Source organism: Meriones unguiculatus, chromosome 9 (genome assembly GCF_030254825.1).
Source record: "Meriones unguiculatus strain TT.TT164.6M chromosome 9, Bangor_MerUng_6.1, whole genome shotgun sequence".
Classification (NCBI taxonomy): domain Eukaryota; kingdom Metazoa; phylum Chordata; class Mammalia; order Rodentia; family Muridae; genus Meriones; species Meriones unguiculatus.
The window spans coordinates 39,410,124-39,429,546 of record NC_083357.1 but is presented as its reverse complement, the minus strand read 5'-3'; the positions used below and the strand labels follow the sequence as shown (position 1 = coordinate 39,429,546).

At 42.9% G+C, this 19,423-nt stretch overlaps 2 protein-coding genes across 12 annotated transcripts in view; one reads left to right on the top strand and one right to left on the bottom strand.

Annotated features, from left to right (window-relative positions):
- Positions 1-14,127: 14,127 nt before the first annotated feature.
- Cebpd (CCAAT enhancer binding protein delta) lies at positions 14,128-17,056 on the top strand. The gene has a single exon (XM_021662890.2). The coding sequence runs from the start codon at positions 14,365-14,367 to the stop codon at positions 15,202-15,204; it is 840 nt and encodes a 279-aa protein (XP_021518565.1). The 5' UTR covers positions 14,128-14,364; the 3' UTR covers positions 15,205-17,056.
- The window catches only part of Spidr (scaffold protein involved in DNA repair), a 261,442-nt gene continuing 258,306 nt past the window's right edge, over positions 16,288-19,423 (bottom strand). For all 11 annotated transcript variants that reach the window (XM_060391053.1, XM_060391055.1, XM_060391058.1 and 8 more), the window contains one exon: positions 16,288-16,855. In XM_060391053.1, coding sequence (XP_060247036.1) covers positions 16,652-16,855 — 204 coding nt within the window. In that variant the 3' untranslated portion in view covers positions 16,288-16,651. The remainder of the gene's footprint in view (positions 16,856-19,423) is intronic.

The window sequence follows — 19,423 nt, the reverse complement described above, 5'->3', positions numbered from 1 at the left end:
ACTGTCCCACTTAAGAGGGCATTCCATTCACTTTCCTTATTGTAACAAAATGTCTGACAGAAGCAAGAGAAGTAAGTTCATTTTGGCTCACACTGAGGGAAGTCTGTAACATTAGAGTCCAGCTCTGCTGCTGCGAAGGTCTTAGTACCTGCAGCACCTTCCCCTCCCAGGCATCAATAGGCCTACGAATTTCCAGCCAATGGATTTCCAGGAACCACACCTTTTTACCTGGGGATGAAAGCTTACATCCCAGAAGGTGTTACTAGCCACACTATCTTCTCTTCATCCTTTCCAAATACTGTTCTAGAATCAAAGATAAGAAGGGAGCCTGATTCCAGGAATGCCCTGATGCCTCTTTTCAGACCTCTCACCATGTTTTCTGTCTCTGGTGCTGGGCTTTAATTCTCCTCAGAGCCTCTGCTATGCTGTTGGCTCTCTGCTTCTCCATGGTGTTAAGAATTCCTTTACTAAACTTGTCCCCACAATCCATCTCAGTGAACTTGAGTCCTCATCTTTGACATTTTGCAGTTTATCATGGTGAGTGAGGGAAGCACAGTGGCAGAGTATAAGATGGTTTATCACTTTGTATTTGTAGCCAGGAGGCAGAGTGCAATGAATGCTGGTGCTCAACTGAGTTCCTATCTATTGTTGATTACAGGATTCCAGCCCATGGGATGGTTTCAAATCAAATTCACACATACCACTCACATCACACACACACACACACACACACACACACCCCACACACATACATACACACAGACACCACACACAAACACACACACACACACAATGACACATACACACAAACAATACACATACAAATTAATTAGTTAGAAAATTTTTAAAATGGTGTAAACATCTGCTAATGAGTTTGCTTTTTCGGAGTCCAGATTGAGTCTGATTTCTGTCAATAATTCTGCCTCCCTGACCATTTCCAAATCACCATCAGTGGTCAAGGCTGAGAGTGCCATTTATTCTGGGATAACATCCTCAATACTTCTATACCATGTTTATGTAAAAATGATATGGGATGTGTGAGTGGGGACTGCCCATTAAGTCACTACTGTGACATTTGCAGGAAGTCAATATTCTGGCTACTTTCACAGCCCTATGAACACACACAGCCACACTTTGCTATGCCTCTTTAGTGCTGGAATGTGGCTTCTATAACAGAAATTTTTGTGTGAATATGGATTTGGAGTGATAGTTTATTTCTATCCATTTCATGACAGAAGTTACAGTTGTTTCTCTACCCTGCAAAGACTGGATACTGGAGCCGGTTCAGTCACCCCACAGGAAAACACAGCCTCAAAACTTCTCCCTGATGGATGCTTTGTCTGTCTTGTTAGGTGTCCCTGTCTAAATACAATAGTTTATTTCTAGAATTAGTACTGTGTATGACTACTAGTATCACAGCAGAAAGTTTATGTATACATAATAATCTAACAGATTTTGAGATTACTTATACCTTAAGAAAAGCTTTAGAATCAGATGAAAACAAAAAGATGTTTTCCTCTTTTGCATAGCAAGCAGCTCTTCTGATATAAGACAGAGATTGTGGATTTTCCTTTAACAAGCATGTGTGGGACTTGAAAAGGAGAAAGCCATGCTCCAACCCAAAGCTAGCTTTAATTTTTCACTGAATTGGGACCACATAAAGACTATTTGCCATTTATGTCTGTAGGGGCAACAGAGAAAGGCATTTGGGGATCTACTGTGGGTGGGCCAGCTGCAAAGCCAGAAGAAGGGGGTGACTGCTGGGGTGTTCTCCATCCCCCTCTCCCTGACACATATAGGCTGGTAGTCTGGCTGGAAGGGGCAAGATGGTGGCTTGGGTATTGGAGGCAAGATTTCAGGATGGTCAGCTGGAGGTGGGCAGTACTGCTTGGCCAATTTACCCTTTTTCTTGGGACATTTTCTCTTGATGATTTGTCCTTTGTTTTCAGATGTTTCACTTGTCCACTGGTCTGCAGATTCCTTAGTGGGATGCTTTTATTCTCCCAGAAACATAAAACAGCAAACCCCAAATTTTATGGCTTCTGAGTTTGTCTGCATTTGGCATGATTTCTCTGCCCCTGTAGTCATGCAATGCATTGGACTGCCAAATGTTGTTTTTAACAAAATCTCAATCATTCAATTTTATCAATAAAGAAGAGGGAGCCAGATGCTGAGGTGAAAATGCTAGCTCATAGAGACAGAGAGAGTACCTGCTGATCTTCTCTTTGCTGTCACTGGGCATTTTCTTCCTAAAGAGGAAGAATTCCTACTATGGACAGCAGCTGTAAGAAATCTGAACTTCATTGGTGTTCTCTCAGCACCAATCCCAGGTAGACTCCTGCCTGATGTTCCATGGGATCTCTAGGGAATCCTAAGACAAATCTTCCTGTTGTCGATACTTTACAGAACTAACTCAGACAAAAGATAGGCTTTGTGCAATAGATTTCCATGCTGAGGAAGTAAAGCCTTGGGGAAGTGACTGGACACAAGGGAATATGGAAGTGACTGGCACCCCTATGAAGAAAGTCCCTGCCTACAGGAGAAATTGTCACCCATTCTCCATGAAGGTACACAGCATAAGAACGGCTATTTATAGAAAAAGGCTGTGCTAAACAGAAAGATTTTTTTCAGTGTCCTCAGATTCTGGAATGGGAGAAATAAACCCAGTAAGGGGCATTTGAATTGTTACAGCAGTTCAAATGGCTAAGACAAGGCGCTTAGTCTATTTTAACATGAGTAAAGAGAGAAAACAGGGTTATTTACTATACTGAAAAGAGAGCAGAGGACATAGTAATAACAGACAAACTGAAGAGTCTCCTAAATGTCCAAGGTAGTGAGCATGCAAACCTATGTGCTTGGTGAATATATTTATATTCACTATGTAATTGATTCCTTATAAGTTATTCTTTTGAAGTCACAGCCCCTCAAGAAACACAGATGCTGTTAATACTGATGATAAAGAACTTGAATGCAGGGATGCACAAAGATCTCATTCCAAACACCTGGAATCATAATAAGACCTTTAAAACAAGATGAAAAACAGGATTGAAAAATAGAAGGTTTTCGTGATATCATAAACTCTTGCCAGGTGTGGTGGTACTTACCTTAGTCCCAGCACCAAGGAGGCAAAGATAAGCCGATCTCTGTGAGTTTGACGCTAGCTTAGTCTACATATTGAGTTCAGGCCAGGCAGAGCTGCATAGAGAGACCAAAATCCTGTCATGCACAAACAAAAAGGGGAGCTCCCTAAAGTGCTCTGAGTTCAGATAAAGACAACTCTATGTGCTCTGTGGCTGAACAGCTTAATGAAAGTTTGGTTGTGCTGTGTGGATATGTTTTTATTATATCCCAAGTATGGGATGAGGGAATGTTTTGTTCGTAGCAGCCTTGTTAGAGGCTCATGATCATTGTCAGCTGATAAGCAGCCAGGAAACTGCCTTCATACAGGAAGTGTGTTTGCCAGTGGGAAAACATCGTGGTGTGGACTCTGGGAAGGTATAAATAGGAGCCCACAGACAGAGAGAGAATGCTTTGCTTTGCTTCGCTCTTAGAGAGAAAGACTCCAGAGAACTCTCCATGCAGCTCCTGCTGCTGGTTCTGCCCCTGCTGCAGCAGAGTTCATCAAAAAGTCATCAGCTGAGATGTTCATAATCAAGTAGCTAGCATGACCCATTCTGCGGACAGTCAGCCTCCCCCCCCCAAGCCATCCCTATCACTGCCCACATGGGCTCATGAACAAAGTAGCCATGATGGTAGAAAAGGAAGTTACGCATGGGCTTGACAACATGAACTTTCACTCGCCAACACTGACCTGGCTACAGCTGCTGCTGAGTGCCAGGATCTGCCAAGAGCAGAGACCCTGTGTGGTACCATTTCCAGGAGTCACCAGTCTGGTCTCAGGTTGACTACATTGCACCACTTCTTCCTTTAAAAATACAATGTTTTGTCCTTACTGGAGTAAATACTTACTGTGATTCTGAATTTGCCTTTTCCTGCATGTAATACTTCTGCCAAAACTAACATCTGGACTTATTGCATACCTTATCTATGATCCTGATATTTCACACAGCATTGCTTCAGTCTAAGGGACTCATTTCACAACCAGGAAGTGTGACAGACAGACCATGCTTAGGGAATCCATTGGTCTTACTATGTTCCCCACCATCCTGAAGCAACTGGCCTTATAGAAAGATGAATTGAAATGGCTTTTTGAAGACACAGTTACAGTACTAATTAGGTGGCAGCAGCCAAGAAGGCTGCAGAAGGGTTCTCTAGAAGGTTCTCTGTATATGGATCAAGGGGTGAAAAAAGTAATAGTTCCATTCACTATCACCCCTAGTGATCCAATAGAAAGCTTTCTGCTTCCTGTTCCCTTAAGTCCTGCTGGCTTAGAGGTTTAGGTTCCAGAGGGTAAAGTGCTCCTTCCAGGAAGCACAACAAACATTCCATTGGACTGGAAGCTCAGACATCTCCAGGGTCACTGTGGGCTTCTGATGCTAAGAAAGGAACAACAGTGTTGGGAAGGGTGACTGGCCCAGATTTCCATAGGGAGATTGGATTGCTTCTCCACAATTGAGGTTAGAAAGATTATGTCTGGAGTGCAAGAGATCCTATAGGGTGTGTCTTACATGCTACTGTGTACTGCGATCAGTCAATGGGAAAGTACAACAGCCTAATCCAAGCAGGATAAAAATGAGGAATGAATGAAGTATGAGTCAATCCTACAAGAAAAGAGCCAAGACCTGCTGAGGTACTTGCTGATGGTGGAGGACATAAAGACTAGGTAATAGAGTACAGGGAATCATAAGAAAGAAGGGGAGTTAGTCTGATGGGGAAAGGATAGGAGCTCCACAAGGACCAAATATATCTGGGCACAGGGTCTTTTCTGAGACTGACATTCAACCAAGGACCATGTATGGATATAACCTAGAACCTCCACTCAGATGTAGCCTGTGGTAGCTCAGTAACCAATTGGTTTCCCAAAGTGAGGGGAACAAGGACTATTTCTAACAGGAACTCAATGACTGGCTCTTTGGTCTCCCCACCCCCGAAGGGAGGAGCAGTCCTGTTAGGCCACAGAGGAGGACTTTGCAGCCAGTCCTGAAGATACCTGATAAAACAGGATCAGATGAATGGGGAGGAGGTCCCCCCTATCAGTGGACTTGGAAAGGGGCACGGTGGAGATGAGGGAGGAAGGGAGGGACTGGGAGGGAATGAGGGATCGGGACACGGCTGGGATACAGAGTTAATAAAATGTAACTGATAAAAAAAAAAAGACTAGGTAATAGAGGAAGGCAGTCATAACTACTAGCTAAGACCACACAACAGTTGTAGAAATGAGGATTATAATTGACATGAGTGTTTCTGTTTATTTTGTTAATAATACATTTGTGCAGATATTTGTATTTTTTTTAAATTTCTTTATCATACTGTAACATCAACGAAGAGAATATTAGTGACTGGTACATTTAAGCTTGATAGACTTAAAGAATGTCCCCTAAGGGACATTGTTATCTATTTTAAAATTTATAATACATTTGTGGGATAGTTATATCATGTTAAGTATAATTAACATGATACTGGTTATTGTTTCATTTAGAAATTAAGCAGTACATAGGAGATATGACTGTATGTCAAGTTGACAAGAGATAAATTGTATGATAGCTATTCTTGGTTATCAACTTGACTACATCTGAAATTAATAATAATAAAAAAGTCTGGGCACACCTGTGAGGGATATTTTTCCTTAATTGTTTCATTTGAAATGGAAAGATCTACTTCTAATCCATTAGAAAAGAACAGACAGATGACAACAAGACACAAAATAAATAGGATTAAGAGGAAACAAAACCCATCACATTAAAGTTGGACAAGACAAAACAACAGAAAGAAAAGATCCCAAGAGAAGAGACAAAAATCAGAAACCCACTTGTTCACACATTCAAGAATCCCACAAAAACTTTAAACTGAAAGCCATGTTATATGTGAAGAGAACCTGGTGCAGATCTGTGCATGCCCTGTGCTGCTGCTCAGTCTGAGTTCATAAGACCTTTTCTCAGTTGATTTAGAGGGTCTTGTTCTCCATCTCCTCTGACTCTAACACTTTTTTTCTGCCTCATCTACCTCAGTGTTCCCTGAGCTCTAAAGGGAGGGATTTCATAGAGACATCCCATTTAGATCTGAGTGTTACAAACTCTCTCTCTATATATGTGTGATATATGGTTGTGGGTCTCTGTATTTGTTCCTATCTGCGGAGGTAGGAGATTTCTCTGATGATGACTGAATAAAGCATTCATCTATGAGTATAGAGATATTAGGAGATATTTTTGAGATCAGTAGTGTTTGGTTTTATCCAAGGTGTCTTGGCCATCTAGTTCTGGTTCTTGGTCACCTGAGCAATGTCAAGTATGAATTCCATCTTGTGGAGTGGGTCTTAAGTCAAATCAGATATTGGTTGGCTACACCCACAAGCTCTGTGCCATCATTTCCCTAACATATTTGTAGTAGGACAAAATTGTAGATCAAAGGTTTTGTGGCTGGGTTGGCATATATGTTTCTTTTTTGGTAGGCTGCAGAGTACCTTTTGGTGTCATAGACACTAGAACATAGGGGTGAAGGTTCTATAAAGGTACCAGCTCAATCTCTCTATATTCAACAAATTGTGTAGGTTTTGTCTTCAGCAATAAGGCCTTGCTGTCAGTTTCTCTTGGCAACAGCCTTAGTTGTTTACTATTTCCATGGAACCCCTCTGACCAATAACTCAATTGGGTGTAACCCAGTTTCAGTACTGGGGGCTTCTTTGGTGACAAGAGATGGCCAGTTGGGACTCCATCTCCCCAATTATTTTGAGGCTTCACTTGATTGTCTTCCTATATTTTAGGAAGTTTCCACTGCACTAGGTTTCCATACCACCCTCAAATGTCTCAATTTCCAGATGTGGAGTTATTTTAAAAACTTTTCCCATTCTGTAGGATGATGATTTGTTTGAATGTCAGTGTCCTTTGCCTTACAGAACCTTTTCAGTTTCATGAGGTCCATTTATTAATTATTGATGTTAGTTCCTATGATAGTGGTCTTCTGCTCAGGAAGTTGTCTCCTGTGCCAATGATTTCAAGGCTCTTCCTCACCTTTTCTATATAATTCAGTGTGTCAGGTTTTATGTTGAAGTCTTTGATCTATTTAGACTTGGGTTTTGTGCAAGGTAATAAGCATGGCTCTATTTAGATTCTTCTATTTGCAGAGATCTCTTTATAGACCAGCACAATTTATTGAAGCTGCTGTATTCTTTCCCAGTATGTATTTCTGTTCTTTATAAAAAATCAGGTTACTGCAGACTATCAATGTAGATGCTGAGACATATGGGCAACCTTTGGGCAGAGTGCAGGGAATCTTAGGAAAAAGTGGGAAACAGTAAGATCTGGAGAGGACAGGAACTCCACAAGGAGGGCAACAGAACCAAAAAATCTGAGCACAGGGGTCTTTCCTGAGACTGTTATTCCAACCAAGGACTATGCATGGAGATAACCTAAGACCCCTGCACAGATGTAGCCCATGGCAGTTCAGTATCCAAGTGGGTTCCATTGTAATAGGAACAGGGACTGTCTCTGACATTAACTGATTGACCTGCTCTTTAATTACCTCCCCCTGAGGGGGAAGCAGCATTACCAAGCCACAGAAGAAGACAATACAGCCACTCCTGATGAGACCTAATTGACTAGGATCAGAAGGAAGGAAAAGAAGTTCTCCCCTATCAGTGGACTTGGGGAGGGGCATGCATACAGAGGGTGGAGGAAGGGAGGGATTGGGATGGGAGGAAGGAGGGAACCACGGGGGGGGGATACAAAGTGAATAAATTGTAATTAATAAAGAAAAAAAAATCAGGTTACACACACACAGACATTATGTGTATTTATGCATGGGTGGGTCTTTAACTTGATTTCATTGGCAACATGTTTATTTTTGTGCCAATACTGCTTTTTCCCCCCTTTTTACTACTGTATCTTTCTGTACAATTCAAAATTGGTAGCAGTGATACCTCCAGCAGTTCTTTTATTGTTCAGGAGTGTTTTTAGCTATACTTGTTTTTATGTTTTTGTTTTTGTTCTTGTTTTATTTTGTTTTTGTGTGTGTTTCCGTATGAAGCTGAAAATGTCCTTTCAAGATCTGTGAAGAACTGTGTTGGAATTTTGAGGGGGCTTGCATTGAATCTATAGATGGCTTTTGGAAGGATGGATATTTTTATTATTTAATCCTACCAATCCATGAGCATGGGAGATCTTTCCATCTTCTGTTATCTTCTTCAATTTCTTTCTTCAGAGACTTGAAGTTTTTAGCACACAAGTCTTTCACAAGCTTTGTTAGTATTACCCCAAGACATTTTATATTATTTGAGGCTATTGTAAAAGGTGCTATTTTCCAGATTTCTTTTAAAAATCTTTACTTTTTTATTTTTTACAATTTATTCATTTTATATCCTGTTTGTAGACCCCTCCCTCATAAAGATTTACTTATTTATTATGTTTCCGTGTTTTGTCTTCATGTACACCTGCACGCCAGAAGAGGGAAGAGGGTACCAGATCTCATTATAGATGGTTGTGAGCCACCATGTGGTTACTGGGAATTGAACTCAGGACCTCTGAGTTCTTACCCTCTGAGACATCTCTATAGCCCATTTTCAGGGATCATTTCTATAGTTCGGTTTCCTGATTTCTTTTTCCATTCATTTGTCATATGTATAGGAAGTCTACTAGTTTTTGAGAGTTGATTTTGTATTCAGCTACTTTGTTAAAAGTGTTTATTAGCTGTAGAAGTTTCTTGGTAGAAATTTTCAGGTCACTTATGCATATCATCTGCAAGTAAAGATACCTTGACTTCTTTACAATTTCTATTCCCCTGTCCTTCAGTTGTCTTATTACTTTGGGCAAATTTTAAATATTATGTTGAATATGTATGGCGAGAGTGAACAGCCTTGTTTTGTTCCTGATTTTTAGTGGAACTGCTTTGAGTTTCTTTCCATTTAAGTTGACGTCGAGGGATATCAATGACCAGTGATTGATGATTCCTGTTATTCTGTTGTTGTTGGCAATGGTGTGTGTGTGTGTGTCTGTGTGTGTGTGTGTGTGTCTGTGTGTGTGTGTCCCTTCTTTTGATTTTGCTGTAGTGAGAATATTTCCTGTGTTTTTATGGCTGGAGCTAATTTCTTTAGGTTGAAGTTTTCCTTCTAGTTCCTTCTGTAGGGCTGGATTTGTAGAGAGACAGCACTTAAATTTTATTTTCTCAATCTATTGTGATTGAAAGTTTTATTGAATATAGTAGTCTGGGCTGCCATATGTGTTCTCTTAAGAGTCTACAGCACATCTGTCCAGGCCGTTCTAGCTTTTAGACTCTTCATCAACAAGTCAGGTATAATTTTAATAAGTCTGTCTTTATATATACTTGGTCTTTTCCCCTTTCAGTTTTTAACATTTTTTCTTCTCGTTTTGTATATTTAGGGTTTTGATTATTATGTCTATGATGACTTCTTTTCTGGTCCAATCTATTTGGTGTTCTGTATGTTTTTTTTTTTTTTCTTTTATAGACATTTCCTTCTTTACGTTAAGAAAACTTTCTTCTATGATTTTGTTGAAAATATTTTCTGGGATTTTTGAGCTGGGTTTCTTTTCCTCTTCCAGTCTTAGATTTAATCTTTTCATAGTGTCCCAGATTTCCTGGAAGTTTTGTGGCAGGGGTTATTTTAGATTTAACATTGTCTTTGACTGATGTAGCAATTTCTTCTATCATATCTTCAATGCCTGGTTTGTTTCATTAATTTTTTTTTTTTTGGAGTGTGTTGTCTTGTAGGGTATTTTCTACGGACCTGATAGATGTGGCCACTGGTGATTCCAAGTAAAATGTTTCTCTGGATACTCTGACACTTAGAATGGGGATAGCTAGGGACTTGAGGGGGTCCACAGGAGAGAGGAGAACAGAATGTTTCACCAGGATCTATTTATTTAATATCTTGAATGGGGGCAGAGTGAAAGGAGGTGACCCCAGAAGGTCTGCTATAGAGCCAAGTATGAGATTGGGAGATTGGATCTGGAGAAATGAAAGGAGAGGTGAAGATCTGCAGCCCATCTACCTGCTTCCCAGGCAGAAGTGACCTGTGGGTTAGCTAGAGTTGAAGGCTGGGATAAGCAATGAGTTGAGGGAGGAAGGTTAGGAGGGGATGGTCTTTGGGATCCACAAGAAGTGTGGGCAAGGGGAGAAGGAAGGCTGCAGCAGGTGTTCTCTACTGAGCTAGGGATGAGACTGGGGGGGTTATATTTGAAGGAGAGAAGGAGAGATGAAGATCTACAGTCAGCCTACCTACTTCCCTGTCAAGAGTCTGACCAAGGCAACTTATAAAAGAAATAGCTTAATTGGGTGCATAGTTTCAAAGGATTAAAGTCCATGATGACTGAACAAAGACATGGCAGCAGGAACATCTGAGAATTCACATCTTAAACTGCAAGAAGGAGATAGAGAAAGCCATGTTGGGAATGGCCAGGGTCTTTTGAAACCTCAAAGTCGACCACAGTGACACACCTTTTCTAACAAGGCCACACCTCTCAATCTTTCACAAACAGTTCTACCAACTAGGGACTAAGAATTCAAACATATGAGCCTATTTTTGGGGGGGAGGGGGATTCTCATTCAAACCAGCACACATCACAACTTTCTTTTCTCGATATTTGGCCTCAGTATGGCTTCAAATCCACAATCCTCCTGCCTTCACTTCCTGAACACTGGGATAACAAATGAGTACCACCACATCTGTCTTTATGGTAGACTTAAAATTTAAAAAGAATGAAGTTTGAGCAGCAATCCCCATCCCATTGGTTTTATTCTTGTGGACACTGTTTTTCCAATTCCATAGTTAATGATTTATCTTGAAAAGAATTCATTTTTGGAAGTAAAATATCTAGAGTAGTAATAAACCTGACAACTGTGACATTAACATATAGGAAAATATAATTAAAATTAGCCCTAGGTGGGAGGATAGAAGGACCTGGAAGGGACAGGAGCTCCACCAGAAGACCAACAGAGTCAACAAATCTGGGCATATGGGCATATGAGGCCTGTGGAGACTAAAGCACCAACCAAGGACCATGCATGGAGAAGACCTATATATCCTCCTTATATGTAGCTGATAGGCAGCTCAGTCTCCAAGTGTATTCCCTAGTAAGGGGAGCAGGTGCTATAGCTTACATGGACTCTGTTGCTTGCTCTGTGATCACTTCCCCCTGGCAGGGACAGTCTTGCCAGGCCACAGAGGAGGAGGATGCAGGTAGTCCTGATGAGACTTGATAGGCTGGGGTCAGATGATAGGAGAGGAGGGCTCCCCCTTTCTGAGGACTAGGAGAGGGGTGCTGGGGAAGAAGGAGGAGATGAGGGCTACGATTGGGATGAAAAGTGAATAATTTTAAAAGATAAATTTAAAAGTATACTAATAGATTCATATATTAAAAAAGGAAAGAAAATTAAGTGACACTCTACCTGAAAGTATTTAATACATTTAAGGTGTAACCAAAGATGACAACTAAGAAAGAGAGAGAGAAGGAGAGAGAAAGAAAAAGAGAGAAAGAGAGAGAGAGGAGATATGAAGTACCTTAAGAGGATGGGGAAACATTTAAACACTTACAAAGAAAAGACATGTAATTTCTTCTGTTTCAGCAGAAGAAAGTATTTTCAGTTTTCTTCCTTTGACAGTTTAATAGACTGAAAGTCTTTAGCAATTCAGTTTTACCAAGCTATTTTTTTCTCCTGAAGTTGCCATGTGGTTACATATTGTCTAAATCACTTAGCAAATTTAATACTTGCTTTTTGCTGTATTAAAACTGTCCCCAGGCTTTCTTCTGAAAACAAAATAAAAATAAAACAAAATTAGCCCTAGGGCAAAAATTGAGAAAACAAACACACAAACAAATAAAGCACTAATCTGGAGTTGCTAAGACTGGCTTCACTGGGTAAAGGCATGTGCTCCCAAGCCTGGGAACTTGAGTTCCACTTCTGGCCTACATTGTGGAAGGAGAGAAATGATGCTAGAAAGTTGTTCTCTGACTTCCAAATGCTATAATGTACTCTCTCACTTCCTCCCCCTTTCCTCAAACACACATACAATAATGAAAATTTAAAGTATATAATCTGATATTGAAAACAACAATTTGAGAGGGCACTAGAGTTCAACAAAGTTTTACTTCTCTCCAAACGTAATTTCATATTTAATTTTACCTAGAACTATCCAGAGATGCTCCACATTTGAGTATTCCATCTGGAGACCTCCTCTTGTGTAGAATGAAATGCACTGGCAGGATGTCAGGGTTATTGGTTGGTTATTGAGTGGCCAGACTGACCTTCCAGTCCAACAATGCTCCCTGGATCTAGGACACTCAACATTGTTAGCCTCCTGAAGTTTTAAGCACCAAGGATTACAGAACGTCCACATAGAGTCGGTATCATTGGAACCTCTCCACTATGCTCCATATGTGAATGCTGCAGAAGACAAAGGGAGGTGGAATCAAGAATTCTAGCCAGAAGGCTTTTTTGATGGGTGTTCTGAGAACAGCTTAAACGAGCACCTGGATTTTGGATTTCTCACAGGAAAAAAGCACTGGAAGTGTTTGTTACATTTTGAATACCTGCTAGGAAAAGTCCTTGAGATAAGAGCAGTGGGTGGAAGCAGTTGTGAAAGGATTACAACTGACTGTGATGAGAACTAAACTTTAGATGTTATTTTTAAAGGGTCTTTAATAGCTCTCAAATGTCATAGTACAATCATGCTTTCTTGTTCTATCATGTTCTCCTGTTTCTGAAAACGGAAAAAAAAAAGTCTTGCGATCCAGATGTGATTATTAAGTACTGCTCAGCAGATTTCTGAATGCAGACTTCACACAGCTTTTGGGTGCAGGCCAACGGTGCCAGCTTTTTACTAACCTTCTGAGACATTCTGGCCCTACTGTCTTGTAAACACAACTTAGTTTTCATAAATATATTGAGTGGACCCAGGTACTAGAAATAGTAGGTTGTCTCATTGAAAACACCCTTGGAATGAGCCCTCTATGAGAGATAAACACATGTTCCCTAATTGATAGAAGGCCTTAATCGTGCTCCTATGGCTTAACCAAGAACATTGTCCTAGGGCTTTCCTCTGCCTGTGCATCAGCTCACACATGCTGGCATTAAAGGTAATTAGTTATAACGTCAACATCATGTACCATCTTAGAAGTCCAAAGCTGCATTCACCCTTTTTCAAAAAAGCCATTAAATATTCCACGGTCTATCATTAGAATTTTCCTCTGTAACTGACGGTAGGAGCCAGGATGCCTTATGTGGCTCAGTTGGTACTGGTCAAAACAGCCGGTGGATAGGAAGGACAATTAAGGAGAGTAATGACGAATACACCTGAATTTGGACAGATGTTTTTCTTGACTTTTGTTTGTTCGAGCCAGATGTTTGGGCATTTGAACTCCTGGCACTCAACTTCCGCTGAGTAGCTGGAGTTGCAATTTCATTTTTGCAACAAATCTTTTTATGCGTTTTGAAAAGCTAGCAACTTCATACCTCTTTATAGGTATTGATGTAAATCTTAGCTTTCTCTCAGCAAACCACATTACTTTAGAACAGCATCTCTTTTGGGAACAATTAGCAAGGAAAAGAAACAGCAAGAGGCTATGCTATCATCAGGTGGCACAGCTTTAATAACCTTGAAGAAATACCGGCGCACCCAAGATCTTGGTCAGATGCGGAGAAATGCACCGCATTTAGCTTGGCTGTCACTCTCCCTTGGGGTCTGTAGTCAGCTAGGAGGTCCTGTCGTCCAGGAGCTTGTGTCGCGGAGCTTAACCCATTATGGCAGCTGGGCACCATTATGATGCCCGTAACCAGCATCCGGAGAAGTGTGGCTAGAGTGTGTTCGAATTTCCGGAGAAGCCCGCTGGCTGCGCTGGCTCCGGACGGCGGAGGCTGAGCCCCTGAACGCCGTCCACCGTTCACTCCGCCTGGCCCCACGGCTGAGGCGCCAGGATAAAACCTGTGGACTCGGGCCGCAGGGCCCCGTTCCCGATTCCTCGTTTGTGACGACTGAGGGCGGAGCGCTTGGTGCGTGTCGGGACCAAATCCAGATTTTTATTTCCCTCCAGGATCGGAGAGCTAAGTATGCTCCAAAGAACAAGAATAGGAAAAGGGGAAGGGCAGCCTTGCGGGCAGAGGGCGGGTCGTTCCCAGCAGCGCCGCTGTCCCTACCCGCCCAGATTCCGGACCTGCTGGGGCCGGGGCGGGGCGTGCGCGTCAGCTGGGGCTAGAAAAGGAGGCAGCTCGGCCCTGCAGGGTGACAGCCCAGCTTGAATGCCCGGCCCGGCCGCCGCCGCAGCCGCCGCCATGAGCGCCGCGCTTTTCAGCCTGGACAGCCCCGCGCGCGGCACACCCTGGTCCACAGAGCCCGCGGCCTTCTACGAGCCAGGCAGGGTGGGTAAGCCGGGCCGAGGGTGCGAGCCGGGAGACCTGGGGGAGCAAGGCTCCACGACCCCTGCCATGTACGACGACGAGAGCGCCATCGACTTTAGTGCCTACATTGACTCCATGGCCGCCGTGCCCACCCTGGAGCTGTGCCACGACGAGCTCTTCGCCGACCTCTTCAACAGCAACCACAAAGCGGCCAGCGCAGGCGGGCTGGAGCTGGCGCAGGGCGGCCCTCTAAGACCCCCGCATGCGGTTTCAGCCGCCAGGGGACCGCTCAAGCGCGAACCCGACTGGGGCGACGGCGACCCGCCGGCCTCCGTGCTGCCGGCGCAAGTAGCAGTGTGCGCGCAGACGGTGGTGAGCCTGGCAGCCGCTGCGCAACCCACGCCACCAACTTCGCCCGAGCCCCCTCGAGGGAGCCCAGTGCCGAGCCTCGCGCCCGGCCCCGTCCGAGAGAAGGGCGCGGGCAAGAGGGGCCCGGACCGCGGCAGCCCCGAGTACCGGCAGCGGCGCGAGCGAAACAACATCGCTGTGCGCAAAAGCCGCGACAAGGCCAAGCGCCGTAATCAGGAGATGCAGCAGAAGCTGGTGGAGCTGTCCGCCGAGAACGAGAAGCTGCACCAGCGCGTGGAGCAGCTCACTCGCGATCTGGCCGGCCTCCGGCAGTTCTTCAAAAACCTGCCCAGCCCGCCTTTCCTGCCGCCCACTGGCTCCGACTGCCGGTAACGCGAGGCGTGGGCCTCAAAGACTCCAAACGACCAATACCTCAGACCCCGACGGCGGGAGCAGGCGCCGCCAGAGCCACTGCAGTTTCTTTGGGACGTACGAGTGACAGGAAGCTGCGGCTTGGGCACTGGACTCCAAGAGAAGCTATATGAATCTTTCCCTCTTAAATTATTTTTTTATAAGGGCAACGTTTTCTATGTCTTATTACCATTACAGCTAAGGTACATTTGTAGAAATGACTTTTCCGACAGACTTTGGCTCAGAGGAGGAGACTTCGCATGCTTTTTATATTAATTTTTACAGTATTTGTAAGAATAAAGAAGCATTTAAATCGCTGCAGCTTTCCATATTCAATCTTTCCCGCACACAATGCCCTGGGACCTCCCGAGAGAGCCACCAGAACCAGGTGTGTTGCCCACATGGGGTAAGGAGATAAATGAGTTTGCTTTCTTTGGAAGCCTAGCAGAGTTGGCCTCCTCATGCTATTTTGCCTGCGGAAGGAACAAGGGAAAACAATGACTACTGCATAACATGCTGCTCTGGGCCAGAGAGCAGCTGAGAGTCCCCTAACTTTTTAGGTGCGTACTAAACGGTGAGAGGGTGGAAGAGAGCTCTTTTTACTTGTGTGGACTTTGCTTTCACTTTCCTCAATACTAGGGACAATGTGTAGATTTCAAAGTGTGCATCAGAACAAATTAATATTGCAGTATATAAAAGGGATGCTCCAAACACCATTAATTGTAATGTTTGAGGGTTTAAGCTATGTGTCTTTCTCCAAAGAAAATTGTGTGTTAGGAACCTTTCCCTGATCTTTGCACTGCTTGTTACTATGTTGCTGCACAGAAGACACAAAATGTCCAGGGTCCAAATAGGAAATTTTGTTTGTAATTCAAATCCCTGAACAAAGCACAGGATGGTGGACTATTGCACTGTGTTATCTTTGTCCTCTGAGGTTCTCCAGGGTCTCTGACAGGTGTGTGGTGAAGTGAGCTACAGAAATTTCTGCTTTATATAGCTCTTGTCACACCCAACTCACTTACACTGGCAGTCCCTAGTCCCTCAGAATACTAAAACCACAAAGCGTTTAGGTTGAGCATTTATTTATTGTAATAGAACAGCAATATCTCAATATGAGATGCTGGTTGAAGCTTTACATAATAGTCTTCCAGGAAATATTAAGTACTGCAAAATAAAAGGTACAATATTGGTAAAATCTTAAATACTTTAAAGCTACAACAAAGAACATTTCCTAATAAATCAATAATATTGCTTAAGTAATGCAAAGTGAAGACACATGGATACTCAAACACGTCCTCAAACTTGTAGGAAGGTAAGAAAAAAAGATGTAATAAAAGATTTTTTTGATTTTTAATTTACAAACCATCCTATTAATCTACCAGGAGAAAAAGAGAGCCTGGGTAGTTTAAAAGCATGAAAATCTCTGGAGTTAACAGGGCTCCCCGAGTAAAGGGCTGCCCTTAATGCAACCGCTCGGCTGTCTGGAAGGAGGGCGGATGGCAGTGGCTCCTGCTGCACTCAGAAGCTCAATCTCCTCCAGGGTGACACAGCTGCTCTGTTGTGTGGTGATGGACTGGACAAAGCAGAGTAAGGGCCCCATCTCCTTCCCAAGGACATTCTCCACCTCATAATTCTGCAGTGACAGAAGCATGCTGGTTAAAGCAAACAGTCCCGGATTCCTGGACATTCTGCTCCCCCCAAAATGCCACCACCAGCGCAAAGGCCCTTCCATAAGCTGCAACCTACCTTCCTTCCAGTGGAAAATGTTTGTGTGTGTGTGTACACTATAAAAACCCCCTTTATTATAGCAAATAAATGAGCTACTTTATTTTGATAGTTGAGTCTTGCTGTTTTCAGTGGCTGCCAGGGTAAACTGGCCTAGGACAGGATTTGGAAGACAATATGCAGAGGAAGTGCTATTCTTCCATGGGGGCTGGGCTTTTGACTTGCATATGTCTCCCACTTCCTTTGGGGACACTTCCCCAATCTAGCAACATTTCTGGTCAAAGGATTTCCTGGTGCATGCCCTGAACTTCCCTCTTCAGTTAGATCCCATTTCTTCTTGAGTTACATGGGGCTAAACATTTCTTTCTGTGCTGTGGTAACATGACTTGAGGTTTTATGCACATAGTTAATTTTGGGAAAATTATCTCATCTCCAGTCAGAGACACAGGTACTAGGCAAATTGTCTGTCCCTGATGTGGCTGTGCCCTGGATGGGCTTTTACACATATAACTTCAGAGCATTTTCAGTGGCAGGGGGTGGGGGAACTAAAAATAAAAGCTTGAACTTGAGGATGAGAGATTGATAGCGCAGAAGGTAATGGTGAGTATTGCAGAGTGTGACAGGCACATTGACAACAGGACAGCTGGCACCCATGGTTGTTAGGACCAAGGAGATGGATAGCTGGAGAGGCCAGAAAATGTGGCCAACACAGATTTTGGGTCCTAATATTCTACTTGTATATTTAGTTTCATCCCAGGACTGGACTAGCCACAGTGATTATGTTCTCAAAATTATGCCTGGGACATAGTGCAATTGGAGGGATGCAGAAATGCCCTAAGCTCAGTTTGAAAATGTGGCCAGCCCAGTCAGGAGCTATGAGGAAGTTGGGCCAAGAGCCCTGGCTGGGGAGGCTTTTGTGATTGCAGCCCTGCCTTGAGGGAACCAGCTGTTGCCCAAGGAGCAGAGATGAACCATCCCAATGAAGCCCAGAATGGACTGTATGTCTGTGTGGAAAGGGCTAGGTGTTCTGCTTTGTAGAGTGATTGTCAGGATCAGTGTGGGATGTGAGCATGACATGCTGACTCAATTTCCCAATGTAGCTTACTTAATACTTTATAAACAAGCAAGGTCTACAGCGTGGTTCCATAGTCTGACAGGAAAAAGAGAACTGCTGGTCCAGGGAGGAAGATCAGTGTCTTGGCAGGTGCTTTGCTGCAGGTTCACTGCTTGACAGTGAGGTCTGGACAGAGTGCCAGTACAGGGTCAGGTCATTAGTTGGCAGAAGGGTGATGAAGGAGGGACAGCTGAATATTCAGTGTCTTATTACTTTACTTAACCAATGTTTGTGTAAGTGTGAAAAGATGACCCAGGAATCCTCATGTTCTTCTCTGGTAAAAGTCTGCATTTTTGTTGTTGTTTTCTTTTGAGATAGGATCTCATGCTTTGTAGCTCAGGCTGACCTCAAACTTGCTATGTAGCTGAGAATAACCTTGAATTCCTGATTCTCCTGCCTCACCTCTCAAATGAAACACCAATGCCTAACTCCAAAGTATGTATTCAATTTCATAAAGGTCAATGAAAAATCCTTTCTATGTAGAATGTTAGGTTTAGTTCTATCACCTATGAGTGGACCTTAAACTCATGTGTTTTATGTTCATAAATCGTACATATTTTAGAGAAATCAACATGGTGAATTTAAAACATCCACATAAGCTCTGTCTATGTGAATATGTATCTGCATATATAAAAATGTGTCTATCTGATTTTAAGTATATACTTAAATAAGTATATACTTATTTAAGTGCATGTCTTTCTAGGAAAAATGTGATGGGATTGAACCCAAGTTTTTCTGAATTACAGAAAACTAGTATTCTGATAAGCTACAGCCTGTGTCTTACTATGTTTTTTTAAGACACAATATATGTTTGCCTTTTCTGAAAACTGAGAAAACAGATTTCATCCCCACATCACATAATGTCACCAGTAAGAAACAGAAAAAAAAAAAAAAAGTTAACCCTGCTGCTTTCAGTCACAGTGTGACCACAGTAAATACATATGGTTTAACATCCATGTATCTTAACCAGAAACAGCACATTTGCTCCAGGGAATGGAGTGTGGTTTTTATGGGGAGCCCTAATTTGATTCTCTGGATTTTGTGAATGTGCATTCTCACCCACAGAGGACCCACAGAGCCTAGAGTGGGTGATTTACAGCTGTGTCTGCTCACAGGCCTCTGAAAACCATATTCAACCTTCACTCCAGGCCAGAGGTAAAGGGCCCACTAGTCACTGTGAGCAGAGCTGGGGGCAGTAGAGAGAGTCTGCTAAAATGTGCTCCATGCTTTGACTGTGCCCTTGTCCTACTGATCTAGACTCGGGAACTAGAGCACCTACAAAAGTGACACCAAGAGCTGTACCTCCCTTTGTCATTTTATTTAACATCTGTGCACATGTATGTACAAGTATGCACACACAAG

Coding starts and splice junctions, on each gene's coding strand:
- Cebpd (XM_021662890.2), top strand. CDS start 14,365: ATGCCCGGCCCGGCCGCCGCCGCAGCCGCCGCCATGAGCGCCGCGCTT.